This window comes from Gadus chalcogrammus, chromosome 16 (genome assembly GCF_026213295.1).
Source record: "Gadus chalcogrammus isolate NIFS_2021 chromosome 16, NIFS_Gcha_1.0, whole genome shotgun sequence".
Classification (NCBI taxonomy): domain Eukaryota; kingdom Metazoa; phylum Chordata; class Actinopteri; order Gadiformes; family Gadidae; genus Gadus; species Gadus chalcogrammus.
Genome location: NC_079427.1, coordinates 20,948,374 through 20,963,649, shown reverse-complemented (window position 1 = coordinate 20,963,649; position 15,276 = coordinate 20,948,374). Strand labels below are relative to the sequence as shown.

The 15,276-nt window shown below is 43.0% G+C and overlaps 1 protein-coding gene across 2 annotated transcripts in view; it reads left to right on the top strand.

Annotated features, from left to right (window-relative positions):
* The window catches only part of gucy1a2 (guanylate cyclase 1, soluble, alpha 2), a 34,360-nt gene that overhangs the window by 13,425 nt on the left and 5,659 nt on the right, over positions 1-15,276 (top strand). For both annotated transcript variants that reach the window (XM_056612226.1, XM_056612225.1), the window contains exons 5-6: positions 12,345-12,557; positions 14,225-14,497. In XM_056612226.1, coding sequence (XP_056468201.1) covers positions 12,345-12,557; positions 14,225-14,497 — 486 coding nt within the window. The remainder of the gene's footprint in view (positions 1-12,344; positions 12,558-14,224; positions 14,498-15,276) is intronic.

Genomic DNA, 15,276 nt, shown 5'->3' with positions numbered 1-15,276 from the left:
TAGTTCAGCAGCAGAGAATCGCTGTCTAAATGCAGCAAACCAAAGTGCAGAACAAGTTTGACATTATGGTCAAACTTGTTCTGCACGAGACGGGAGCCCAGGTTAAACGGTGACACAACTCTCGTGCCTCATACACCGCACGATCCCGAGAGCTGCCTTTAATTAACACACACCCGCAACACACAGCGCACCGCACACCCAACCAACGGACATGCAAGTCTCGGTAACGGTGGCGGCAACACTACGCACAATAAACAACACACAAACAATAAAGACCCCAAACCCGTTAACCCAACTTAACCTAACAGAAACAAATTGACAAAAGGCAATAAACCCCTTTTTCCCAACCGACATCACGAATACCCAGACTCCCCGGGGGGTAGTGTCGAAATGCGCATGTGCACCGTAGTTGGCCCAGCCTCAGACAGAGTCTGACTTAAACCTGTGTGTCTTGCTAACAAAGAAACGACAGTGAGCCCATCTATTGACCCAAAACTCAACATTGTTGATTGGACTAAATTGCATTGCACAGTTTTATATTCATTTTACTCAGAAATCATAATGAGACCAACAATCTTAAGTTTTCGTTTTTACAGTGTAGGCTTCTTCCGCAAATATTTTAGAATGAATTAGCCCGGATATCAATAACACAAAAATAGCCCTGGATCTATTAATTAGTCATCCGATCATGCGTTCAAGTTTTTAATATAAAATGAATCGTTGATCCAAAAGTGGCTTTTGGGTCCTCTGCATGTCCTTCAAGCAGCAGATCTACATCTCACCTCTTGGGATGTGTGGATTTTGTCTGAGCACTTCAATGTCAAAAGACGTTTGACGTGTGAAGTGTTCTACATTTGCTCAATACTGATTCAGTATCTCTGACAACTACTGCTACTCATAGAGGTTCACATAAAAATGTAAACAATGAGGACTTGTACATTGAATGTAAATAAGGTGCAAGAGTCCATAAAAAAGCATCAAAATAGAGGACGACACCCCCGTACCCCCCTACTGAGGTCCTTGCTGAACCCCGGTTCTCCTAAAATCCTCCAAACACCAAATATTCTCTGCAGCTCTCTCTCTCTATGTTTGTCTGTCTGTATGTATGTTGTGCTTTTTGTTCTTACCATTACTTTACAATGTCTGATTCTTTGTCGTTTAGCTATGAGCTGCTATTCCTCACATTTGTGTTTGAGGTTTGTACCTTGCCCCATCATTCTGTTTGGCCGGGGGGGGTTTAGGCCGCTAGTCGGAGAAGATATCATCCTCCTCCACTCAGATAAATCCATGATAAATTCACATGGAGGAAGAGGACGAAATAATAAGATGGTTGAAAAGTACAGACAGCAGAGAAAGTTAAGCCATCCGAGGGCTTTTGCTAACCAGACCTTGACGATTCCCGATACAAAGTGCACTTCTTTAATATAAACTTGCACGTTGGATTGTGCGAGACAGCAGAGCAGGACGGCCCAGTTACTATTCAAGGAAAAACTCTGAGCGGATGATGATCTCTTTGTTAGTGTTCTTCCTAAAAGTATCCACAAAGGCTTGTTTATAACCAAGGGGTTTGCAGGCTGGGATAACTCACTCATCTTCCAAGTGGGTGTGATGAGTTGGATCTAATTTCCACATTGTTTTTTTTTATATCATTATGTGTAGACATTGATGTTTGTTGTTTCTTCCAGGAAACACACAGTGCCCCCAAAATCAATCAAATATGACCTACTCACATTACTTAAAAAAAAAAGAAACAGCAGGATTTTATTCTCCTCTGTGTAAGGAGTGTGTGTTCTGCTGCCCTTTGGTTTGTCTGTAATTGGATTTTTACAAATGTGATAATGTCCTCACAATTAATAATGTGAAATCCCACAATTCGCTGCTCTGGAGACAGGTTTCCATGGCAAAGTAGAAGGTGGACATTAACATATTCCCCTGTTTGGGCTCCATACTACGATTACTTTTAAATGTCACTGTGATGCTCAGATAGAGGGGTACTCAGTGTGTACTTTGGTTATGACAGGATGGTGGCCTCAAGGAAATCTGTTTACGTCAGGTGAAGCACAGATTACCATGAGAATGACATGTATCTATAATACCAATAATCATGCAATTGATACCATCCGACAGATCTTAAAAAATAAATAAAAAAAAGTATCTCATAAGCCCTAGTCTCCCACTGTTCAAGTGACCAGAGTTGTCTTCATGCTACTTGTAAATGACATAATTAATATTGTGTGGCAGACACACAGAATTTGAAGGGTGTGTGTTGTACAAAACGTAACTACTTGTTTGGAAAAAATATGAGCAATTCCTGGCTATCATCTGCTGAGATGACTCTGATATAGAGATGATTATTCAATGCAGAAATCTTCACTCATATTTCATATACAAAGAGAGGGAGAGACCTTAAGCTTTACATATCTACTTTATTCTTTTTAATATGTATGCTATCTCTTTTTTTTCTCTCCCGTTATCTCCATCTGGTTCTCTCTCCCCTCTCTTTCTCTCAATTTCTCTGTCTTTCTATCTCGATTTACCTCTGCCCTCATCATACTTCTCATGAAGATCTTCCTTCTCATCGTGGTTGCCTCTGTTGAAAACACATCATGAATGCACAATTGAATCCATTCAACTGTAGTAAAAAGGAAACATAATTAATGTTGACTAGCCCTTAAAGCTCAATATAAACATCTGACATCTAGATTTACCTCAATCAGGTTTGTTTCTGCATGTTTCTGCATGTGACCTGGGGTTATTGCAGAAGATAGGTGCTCTTGGTTCAGTGCATTCTTAATGCATTATGGGATCTGATTCACGGTGTGTATCAGAAAGGGCAGTGAGAAATGGTGACAGGCCATGGTTATGGCTCCACATGTGTTCTGTGTGTGACTGTATATGTGTATGCACTTGTACGCCATTGTGTGTGTGTGTAAATCTGTTTGTGAGTCTGTTTTCTCTGTCAGAACCTTTTACTGTTTTATAGTGACAGGATGAGAGAGAGAGGTGGAGAGAGAGAGGTAGAGAGAGAGAGAGAGAGAGAGAGAGAGAGAGAGAGAGAGAGAGAGAGAGAGAGAGAGAGAGAGAGAGAGAGAGAGAGAGAGAGAGAGAGAGAGAGAGAGAGAGAGAGAGTAAGAAAGACTGTCACTGAGAGAGACAGTATTCCAGGATAAAACTTGTTGCCCACAGTGGTGTCCAATTCTCACCCCCTCTCGTCTCTTCCCCTGGGTCATGTCAGCTCCTAGAAACCTCTAATGTCTTGTTGAAAAGGTCAAACCCCAACCCTGTCTCCCTCTCTCACACATCAACACACACACACACACACACACACACACACACACACACACACACACACACACACACACACACACACACACACACACACACACACACACACACACACACACACACACACACACACACACACACACACAAACACAAACACATATACATTCACACGTACATTAACACACCCTTTGTGTAGTATGTGGGCATGGGAGAGGTATTGTGACCCATATGACTGAGAATGTATCAGCTCTTCACCTGTTCAATCACCACACCTTAGTATTTAGGGATTTACCGTACCTTACACACAACGTTAGTTAGCGTTATATGAGAGTTATTGTTATTATGTGGAGCCGACGTTGAATAAATAACTGAATAAATCACTGACAAAGGAGAAGGAATAGTTGGGATAACTGTTTATTGGAATGAGTCAGGCCAACACACAATAACTCTAATGCACTAATAAGAGGAGCTATAATGGATAACATCATAGAATGTATGGAAAATACACCCCAAACACCAATGACAGATTATCAATTGTAACAGTATCAACTGTTATACAGGAAGAATCGACTATTGTTATCCTACTAAGGTTTGCATACTAAATAACGGGTGGCAACATTCATGATATAGCCACATGGGAGATGCTTTTGTAGCCTACTTTTTGCTTCCTGTATTTTGGCGCAAGCCTAATATCCAGATCAGGGATGGGCTTGATTAATCGACGATCGACTAATTGATCATTAAGAATTTCGTCGATGACGTAAATTTTTCATAGATAAAACTAATGCTAAAAAATATCTCCACACGGTGTGTCTTTTTACAATTACCATTCATAGTGTTGTTCAGCAGAGAAATAGTCTGCCAAAGTCTTTGACGTTGTTTACCAACCAGACACGCTTTCTATTCCGATTGAGCTGTTCTTCCACTTCTAATCGGACCAGAAGTGTCCATGCAAACGCGGCTAGTGCGAGTCTGGCGGCGAAGCAGAACTTCAGAGATTTTTGAGTGTGTGTGTGTGCACTGTACGAGGGAGTGATTGCGTGGGCATACATGATCATTAATAGACTCCCACAGGAACCACAAATGATGTACTTTTGTGTAAGTGTATGTACATCTTGCTGTGTGTTGAGTGTTGAGTTCCTGTGTGTTCGGCCAATAATGCTGGGACACCCAGTGTGTGTGTGTGTGTGTGTGTGTGTGTGTGTGTGTGTGTGTGTGTGTGTGTGTGTGTGTGTGTGTGTGTGTGTGTGTGTGTGTGTGTGTGTGTGTGTGTGTGTGTGTGTGTGTGTGTGTGTGTGTGTGTGTGTGACCCCACCCTTGAGGGTCTAGTCGGGGAGGCTGCACTTCCATCCTGTATTTAACATAAGGGCAAATGAGAATAAAAATAGCCAGGATTGTGTTGTATGTTATTTTTATTCTTTCCCATTTATGTTTTATGAGAGGAAGGTTTCTTGATGCGTGTATGAATATGTCTACATGTGTATGTACTGTTATTGTGTGTGTATGGTTTACAGTGCATGTGTGTGTGGTGTGCATGCGAGTTGGTGCAAGTTAAAGTGTGTGTGAGTGTGTGTCTGTATATGTCTGTGTGAGTGTGTGTGTATGAGTGTGAGTGGTATATGTGAAAGTGTGTGATTGTAGAGTGTGTGTCTGCATATAGTTAATTTTAATATAAAAAACATTAATGATTAATCTAAAATGTATCGTTAACTCTCCCGACGATTGTATCAAATGCCCTTCCGTAATCCAGATATACAACCGCGTTCGTATATGGTATCACTTTAAAGACTGCAGGTCTGGTGTGTTATGATTGTAGTCAACCAAGTAGCTTATGGTTACTTTCATTCTTTATTGAGATTTATTTAGTGAGAAACAAGTTGGATCATAGGGACGAAGAAATTGATTTCAAATATGAAACAACATAAATAACCAATATGCAAAAGAAGCTTAAACGTGTTTCTTCTTTGTCTAATCCGTGCCCATGAATGGAGCACTGACTGAGGCTTCGCTCACGAGCTCAGACCTGTCTGCTCTCAGCTAGAGCAGACAGCGCTGCCATGAAGTATAGGTCTCAACAAAGCCATTGCTTCACATTGTAGGAACTATGTTGACATTAAAGTAATGTGACTGAAATCAATTGGCTATATGTAACGCTTCTTTTACGCCGTTTAGAGACATAATTATATTGAAAATAACTCCCTCATCTTCCATTAAAGTGTAAACCTACATAAAAACTTCAAAAACACCAGAAGAATGAAGACCAGTGTTATACTGGTTATTGCTTCCATTAACCGACATTAACAAAAAGCAATTTCTATGGTTAATTTATGTTGAAGCAGGTTAAGATTACTGTCTCAGTGACTGAACCTAATCAGGAGTTTAATGTGGCAAGCAACAGGGGCCCAGACCACCGATTTGTTAAATCATCTGTTTAGTCCTTCTAGCTACAGGCATCTTCCCTGTGGTCACAGCTGCTAAGTCTTTTGTAATAGTAAGTAATAGTCCAACACACAATGTGTCGAAACCTAAGCATGTAGCACTGTGGACAATAATGCATAACCTGTGTGACAAAGACAAGGGATGAAGACCAACATTGTTCACTGGGCTACAACAATAGCTGCTGATAGCAACATGTAGTTATCAGATGAGATTTGTCTCAACCAATGAGGGATGGATCAGAGTTGGACAAGTAAAGTGTGTTTGTCTAAAGCTCTGGCTGAACTCTTCGTAAAATCAAGAGATTACCTCACTCTGCTGTTTGTGTTTTTTCAACTGGACAAATGGCCTCCTGGATATGTACCATATGTTTACGTTGAAGCAGAAATATATATATAATATATGTATGTATATATATATATCTGTACCATGAGTGCCACTTTGGATCTATTCCTTTTCAAATCATCTTTATGAGTGCCTTTTTGTTGAAATACAAAACAGCAACTGCACACATTACCTTAACAGCCCATATTATTCCCAAAGTATCTAAGCTCTAAAAGCTTTCATGATATGAAAGTTAAAGGTTGGGTACGGAATTCGCTTTTTTGGCCATTTTTGCAAAATTACTTGAAATCCTCATAACCCGCTTACAGCCACTGAGTCAGAAGTACTGACATGAAAATTAAACTTGTCAATCATCTGTGGAACGGGCAGGGCTCGAAAAACTCCAGCCAATCATTTGGATTGCCACCTCGTTGCATTGGACAGTAAGTACGTCAATCAAACGGTCGTACTGCACTCCCCCTCCCCCGCGCCCCGCGCGCGACCCCTTCGTGCAGTACTCGTGACCCAGAGCTCGTGACCCAGAGCAAGCTCCTGTTTGTTGTTATCCTGCGGTATCTACTGGAACTAGTTAATCCTCATCTGGACCTAGCAGTAGAAGACAATTTCCATGGCAGACAAGACGCCACCATCCCCACCACCACCACCAGCAAAGAGAAGGAAAACTCTTTTTCAGAGAATAATTGATAATAAAAACGCTGAAAGAGAAAAACTGAAATCAAGAATAATCCTAGGCGCTGCTTTTGAACGTTGGCGGCAACTGAAGGACGAGAAGGGTCTAAAAACCGATGCTTGTGTGGCGGTTGACCTAGTTTCAAAGTTTATACCGTTTATACACGGTAATACCGGTGTTGAGACGAGTGTATTACTCGGTGTGAAAATGTCCACACCGCGGCAACCCTAGTGAAAACCAGGACTTCCAATACAATTATACTAAACAAACATACATTTTCTAAAAATAGTATTGATTTATGTGACCGTTTAATGTTTATAACATCTGGTGCAACCATAGCCGCGAGAACGTATTCTCAGCAGGGGGTGCTGGAAAAAAAAAACCGGCCTGCACTAGACTCGCAACTCGTCACATGATTGCGCGTCCAGGTACTTGGAATGGGTGGAGTCAGAGTCAGCGTTGAAGGAGAGGGGGTAGGACCATTTGAGTTGTGTATTTTCAAAATCTGCTGGCGTTTCGCAAATCGCGTACCCAACCTTTAAAGTATTGAGATCAAATATTATCTCTGACTTTGTTGAATTAATCAGAGCAATTTCAGTGTTAATTTTGCAAGGTGCATTTAGCGATAATAACAAATAATGTAATATTATCCTGTATTTGGCCTCGATCAGGCCATTCATCCAGTCCTTGCCGTTAAAGTCTACACAAAGTTAAATTCCTAGCTCCAGGTCAACCATTAACCCCACCACTGTAACTCATTTTATTTACCCATTTCATGTGTTACTGTGTGCCCGTCGTTTCAAGGCCCATGTCAGAGGAACAAACAATAGCTAGAAAATGTTATAAGATAAAAGCCTTGCTGACTCATTGGTGTGTTTTTTGTGTGAGTGTGTGTGTGTGTGTGTGTGTGTGTGTGTGTGTGTGTGTGTGTGTGTGTGTGTGTGTGTGTGTGTGTGTGTGTGTGTGTGTGTGTGTGTCTGAGAGAGAGAGAGGGAGTTTGTGTGAGTGTGTTTGTGTGTGAGAAGCGAGGGAGAGAGCGTTTGAGTGTGTGTGTGTGTGTGTGTGTGTGTGTGTGTGTGTGTGTGTGTGTGTGTGTGTGTGTGTGTGTGTGTGTGTGTGTGTGTGTGTGTGTGTGTGTGTGTGTGTGTGTGTGTGTGTGTGTGTGGTTAAGACCCTGTGATGTAGCTGATGCTTGCTCATGTACAAAACACTCTGTTGACTCTGCCCGGACTCTACACACAACAGGCAAGGTGTTGGCTCTGCTCTCCCCATCCAAATCTCTCTCTCTCTCTCTCTCTCTCTCTCTCTCTCTCTCTCTCTCTCTCTCTCTCTCTCTCTCTCTCGCTCTCGCTCTCGCTCTCTCTTCCTTGCCTCCTCATTCTTATCCAACATCTTCCATTCTCTTCCTCCTTCTTTCTTTCTCATTGCCACCCATCGCTACCTTACAACTCTGTTGTTGTGTGCGTTTTCATCTATGAAACACTATACTATGCGTGCATAAGGTTAGTCATAATTGTTCAAGGTCAGTGTGTTTGTACCAGACTGCACAGTAAACACATGCCGTTTGTCAGTTAGAGCTGAACAATGAATTGGCACACGACAACACCTACACACAGTCACACAACCGCACACTCAGTTCTGATCTGATGCCCAAAGAAGGTGGGTTGATTTAAGATGTGTTGATCATCTGCATATTCATATTAACATAGAAGACATTGCATGAATCTTTTCAATCCTAATGTTTTCATTTGATCATGTCATCCATCTTGTCCTTCATCTAAAAACAAAGTTCCTTCCTTCCCAATATACTTCTATACACAACGGCAGTCTTCTAAAACTTGGTTTTACCATCAAGGATTCATCATTGATTTCAAATCGCTGAGGACAAAAAGCTCCACGATGGCCGCTCGGTCGAAAAGGACTATTCATTTTTTAACAATACTTGCTGATCTAGTTGTAGAAACCTTGAGCAACCATCTGAGACATGGGCCAACCCAATTGTTTACCATATTGCTTCCGACAGATCTACATATGATTCATAACGTTCGCATATCTTGTGTCGTCCTCCTCCCCATGCTTTCTGTCTTTTTACCATCTTCCTCCTCTTCCCTGCTGTTTTTCTTCAGTCAGCTCCCCTCCCATCCCCCCCTAGATTGCCTTCCCTGATGTTTCCTTCCAACATCCCACACATCTCTCTCCACTGTATATCTCTCTCACTCTCTCTCTCCCTCTGTCTCTCTCTCTCTCTCTCTCTCTCTCTCTCTCTCTCTCTATCTCTCTCTCTCTCCTCCCTTTTTTTCTCTCTATTTTCTCTCTCTCTCTCTCTCTCTCTCTCTCTCTCTCTCTCTCTCTCTCTCTCTCTCTCTCTCTCTCTCTCTCTCTCTCTCTGCTGTGATGAGGAGGGGGCAAAAGGAGAGTGGTGAGTTAAAACAGAGACCCACAACTAGGCCAACACAACAGCCTCTAGGGGTGTGTGTGTGTGTGTGTGTGTGTGTGTGTGTGTGTGTGTGTGTGTGTGTGTGTGTGTGTGTGTGTAGGTGTGTGTAGGTCTGCTGATCTCTGCTTCAATGTGTTTGAAAAAGGCTCAGAGGCAGAGAGAGAGAGAGAGTGTGAGAGAGAGAGAGAGAGAGAGAGAGAGAGAGAGAGAGAGAGAGAGAGAGAGAGAGAGAGAGAGAGAGAGAGAGAGAGAGAGAGAGAGAGAGAGAGAGAGAATGGCGAGGACATGGAGGAGAAGGAGATGGGTAGAGGTATGGGCCTGTGTGTGTGTGTGTGTGTGTGTGTGTGTGTGTGTGTGTGTGTGTGTGTGTGTGTGTGTGACAGTACATGTTTAAAGAGGCTGAAAGGTAAAAACAGAGCGCTTTGGCCATGCCCAAGCGTTTTTAGACTTCATTGTCTCCATGGAGATGATAGTGTCATGCATCTGTCATGCACATATCCCCTCCCACCTGACCAGACACAGGCTAAGGAAACAGCTGCTGGCTACCGCCTACTGTAAGCATATATATAGATACGTACTGTATGCATTTATTCATATTTTTCGGTGTGTGTGTGTGCACTGTACGAGGGAGTGATTGCGTTTATATACATGATCATTAATAGACTCCCACAGGAACCAAAAATGATGTTCTTTTGTGTAAGTGTATTTACATCTTGCTGTGTGTTGAGTGTTGAGTTCCTGTGTGTTCGGTCAATAATGCTGGGACTCCCGGTGTGTGTGTGTGTGTGTGTGTGTGTGTGTGTGTGTGTGTGTGTGTGTGTGTGTGTGTGTGTGTGTGTGTGTGTGTGTGTGTGTGTGTGTGTGTGTGTGTGTGTGTGTGTGTGTGTGTGTGTGTGTGTGTGTGTGTGTGTGTGTGTGTGTGACCCCACCCTTGAGGGTCTAGTCGGGGAGGCTGCACTTCCATCCTGTATTTAACATAAGGGCAAATGAGAATAAAAATAGCCAGGATTGTGTTGTATGTTATTTTTATTCTTTCCCATTTATGTTTTATGAGAGGAAGGTTTCTTGATGCGTGTATGAATATGTATTCATGTGTATGTACTGTTAATGTGTGTGTATGGTTTACAGTGCATGTGTGTGTGCATGCGAGTTGGTGCAAGTTAAAGTGTGTGAATGTAGAGTGTGTGTCTGTATATTTCTGTGTGAGTGTGTGTGTATGAGTGTGTGTTTGTGTGAGTGGTATATGTGAAAGTGTGTGATTGTAGAGTGTGTGTCTGTGTGTGTGTACGTGTGTGTGTGTGTATGTGTGAGGTGGTATCAGTGAAAGTGTGTGAATGTAGAGAGTGTGTGTGTGTGTGTGTGTGAGTGTGTGTGTGTGTGTGTATGTGTGAGGTGGTATATGTGAAAGTGTGTGAATGTAGAATGTGTGTGAATGTAGAGTGTGTGTGTGTGTGTGTGTGTGTTGTGTGTGTGTGTGTGTATGTGTGAGGTGGTATAAGTGAAAGTGTGTGAATGTAGAATGTGTGTGAATGTAGAGTGTGTGTGTGTGTGTGTGTGTGTTGTGTGTGTGTGTGTGTATGTGTGAGGTGGTATAAGTGAAAGTGTGTGAATGTAGAGTGTGTATCTATTATGCAGACCTAGGAGAGCGTTGAGGAGCTATAAATAAAGCAGGCTGCAGTGTGCTCGCTGGCGGAATAATCTATCTGACACTATACTGGAGAGAGAGAGAGAGAGAGAGAGAGAGAGAGAGAGAGAGAGAGAGAGAGAGAGAGAGAGAGAGAGAGAGAGAGAGAGAGAGAGAGAGAGAAGAAGGTAGAGTGAGGTAGAGTGAGGTAGAGTGAGGTGGAGGAGAAAGAGAGCGAGTGAGAGGCAGGGAGAGAGAGCGGGAGAGAGTAAGAGTTACAGGGAGAGAGAGAGAGAGAGAGAGAGTAAGAGTTACAGAGAGAGAGAGAGAGAGAGAGAGAGAGAGAGAGAGAGAGAGAGAGAGACAGACATATAACCTCACTGAGAGTTAAATATTGTATATTCTGTTCACATAGCATACCTTTTTTTAGGGTTGGTTGGGTTCCATCCTATAGAGTGGTGGTGATGGTGTTAGGGGGAGCCTGAACTACTAAATTACCACAATATTTCACTCTGTAGGAAATGTAGGCTTGCACGTCTCCGGGGTTGCATGTTGTTCAGCCATCGCACTTTGCTTTCTGCTAGCAAGACGACAGCTTTGGTTCCCGTCATCTCCTCCCCCACTCCTCCCCCTCACCCCTCACCCCTCACCCCTCAGTGGGTCTTCAAGCTGTGACTTCGCCAAGGGCAAACTCTTTCTCTGCTTTTCTCAGATAATAAAAATACATAACAAATTTCATAATTTATGAGATATTAACAATATAGGGACTCAACACAATAACACCAGGTCAAGCTAGGTATTCCGTGAAGGAAGAATACATTGTAAATATGTTTACATATTTACATATGTTTTTTCTTTTGACTTGTACGATTATTAAGTTCTCCTTCTATCAACCTCTCTCTCTGTCTCACTCTTATACACTCTCTTGCTCAATACATTTTATCTATTTCATGTGAAGGTCCTCAATGTTAGAAGTTTCCTTTTGCTCTGTCACTACAACGTGCTTCTGGGAAAAAACATAAAAACTAAATGTCTCTATGGAAATCTAAGAAAAACACAGGAAATTTAGAATAAGTTAGTGTTCTTCATATTCAATTCTTTGTGAAAATCCAGAAATCCCTGCATTTCCTCATCACTGGCCCCAGTGGCAGGTGAATGACCTAAAGTCTGCTCGAGCTGATACATCCAGAGCCCTGGAGAAGTAACTCATGTTAGGCATAATCATAAATATACGTACAAATTAATAAGATATGAAAGAACAGACATTAATACCATTATACCCGCTTCGACGTCACTTCCTTCCTTTTTCCCAGCAGAACTGGCCTGGTTCAAATAAAATATAAATCTGCCCACAGGCTGTTCCACGCAGCAGAGATTCGCAGAAGGCCTTCTTTTTTCAAGATGAATTACAACCACTTATATTGGCAATTGAAAGCTATTAATGCATGTAAAAAATCCTACAAGTAGTCGCTTAAATAGGGAGATGCGAATAAACCCTCAACCCTTCTTCCCCCCTCTCTGTCCATGTGGTGGTGGTGCTGCCCTAGGTGATGGAGCTGAAAGGCCAGATGATCCACCTGCCTGAGTCCAGCTCCCTTATGTTCCTGGGCTCGCCGCGGGTGGACAAGCTGGAGGAGCTGATGGGCCGGGGGCTCCACCTGTCAGACATCCCCATCCACGACGCCACGCGGGACGTCATCCTGGTGGGGGAGCAAGCCAAGGCCCAGGACGGCCTCAAGAAGAGGATGGACAAGCTCAAGGTAAGGGTCCCAGAGTGTTCATCTGGGTGATGAGTAATGTGGGGGCGGCATGCGGCTCAGGAGGTAGGCTAGAGCGAGTTGGCTGGTAACCAGAAGGTTGCTAGTAAGAATATTGTTGATCAAGTGATATTTTTATCGATCAAAAGGAGGTTGTGTTGGGTCCTGCCAGAGCGGGTGCTTTCAGCAGCTGGACTGATAGTCACAAGGCTGCCCTCCTGAGTATGTTCACATACTAATATTCCTAAACAAAAATCAGAGTTACTGTAGGCTACTTTGTTATGGTGACAGTGACAACCGTATATAAGCCTCTTTTATTTTTATTTTATTTTTATGTGTTGTCTCTCTCACTCCGCCTTTCTCTCTCGGTTTGGTGCCTTTTGGAGTCATCAAATTTCGACAAAACTTTTACATTTTAGCAATGGCATTGTTTTATATATGTACAGCATATTAGAGTTGTTATTTAATACTTTTAATGTGTAATGTACGTATCCAAAATCCAGTTAATATCCAGGTATCTGGTACCCGTAGTAATAAGGATGACAGAGATGTAGCGAGTATGCCAGTCATGGGGTATTTTAGTGGTTTTAGAAAATGCACAAAAATAAGTTTTTGAAAGGATCACACACTCGGTCAGTCTGTCTGCCTGCCTGTGGTCCTGTTGGTCTGTCTATTGGATATCTGGTTGATCTGCCTGTTGGCTGGTCTGTCTGCCTGTCTGCCTGTCGTTCTGATGGATATTATCCTTTTTTGCGTTTAGTTTTCTCCACCGGGGTGGGAATTAGTCAGTGACATTTACTGTGTGCACAGACCCGCAGTGAATCAGCTGTCTGCCAGAAACACTCATTGTTTACAGTGCAATGAGGACATAGAGGAGCGCATTGCGAGCACTTTACCCCATTAAATAAAGAGAAGCTTATCCACAATGTCAGCATATTTATTTCTTTGAAATCGAACCTGTAATATCAATACAATACATTATAAATATCTCATTCATATTTGCCTCCGGTGCCTTGATGTGAATGCGGAAAACAACATACGAACAAATATTGCATGTTTTTACAGAAAATGCTGTGAAATCTCTCTCATCCGCTTCCATTGAGCTTACAGAAAGGTCAGTATGTCATTTTCAGAAATGACTCGATTCAGCGGCTAGGACATTTTCAGTGATAGTTAAGCACGAAACTAATAGCAATGTCCTTCTCAATCTCATTTACAGTTAAGCATTGTCAAGTTCAAGTTTAAACCAGGAGGAGGGAATATCCACAAACCACCTGGATACAACCTTTTTGTAAAGGCTAATGTATATTCCCTTTGTATTGCAAAATGTAAAGGTGCTCAAGCCTATTAATATGCTTAGGCTGCTACATACGATTTAGTCATTTATCCAATGCTCTAATCCAAACTGGCACGAGTGCATCTTTTTAAACACACGTCCACTAATGAGCAGGTCGGCTTTGGGCATCTTGTTCAAAGATGACCACAGTTAAACTCCAGTTATATTGGGATTACAACTCCAAACCTTTCGCGCTGGGAGAAAACACCATAACACCTGGACTATCCTGCCCTTCCTCGTCGACCCTGTCCCGAAGCTTAAACCCAACTATCGCGACTAACCCTCCCGCCTTGCTCTCCCCCCCACCACCACCACCGCCTCCCCCAACCTCCAGGCGACGCTGGAGAATACCCACCAGGCCCTGGAGGAGGAGAAGCGGCGAACGGTGGACCTCCTCTACTCCATCTTCCCGGGCGACGTGGCCCAGCGGCTGTGGCAGGGCCAGCCCGTGCCGGCGCGCAAGTTTGAGGACGTAACCATGCTGTTCTCGGACATCGTGGGCTTCACGGCCGTGTGTGCGCAGTGCACGCCCATGCAGGTCATCTCCATGCTCAACGAGCTGTACACGCGCTTCGACTACCAGTGCGGCATCCTGGACGTGTACAAGGTCAGTGGTCACCAGCGGGAGGGGCGTGGGCTCACATGGCCCTGGAGTGCTTTCAGTATTCCCGTCCATTGTGTTTTGAGGTAGACTGAAGCACCCATCTATCGATCTATATGTCCTTAATCTTTCTTTCTTTCTTTTTCTTCTCTTTCTTCATTCTCTTTCTCTTTTCTCTTTCTTTATCTATAAATCTATGAATCGATCTGGTAAATATAGAACATCTTCACTCGGATCCTTTTTATTTATTTCCACCATAATCTACAAGCCCTTCCATGTTTGGTTTTAATTTCCCTTGGTTGAAGGGAGATCTGGTGTGGAGAGAGAAAGATAGCAATAGAAAGAAAGATAAATATATGTAAAACATTATGTTCATGGAGGATTATGGTGGGAATGTTGGTGAGTGCAAGAGAGACATACATTTATGAACTTGCGTGCCGTGCTAAATGGTCAGGGATTTCACTGTGTGCGTGAGAAATGGAAGAGAAAGACCCATATGTCGCCGTTGTCATGGTTATGCTGTGGAAATAACTGAACCGGTGGTGAGTTAGTGCACCTTTTTTCCCAGTTGTCGCTCTCTCTCTCTCTCTCTCTCTCTCTCTCTCTCTCTCTCTCTCTCTCTCTCAAACACACACACACACACACACACACACACACACACACACACACACACACACACACACACACACACACACACACACACACACACACACACACAGACACACACACACACACACACACGCATACACACACACACACACGCATACACACACACACACACACAT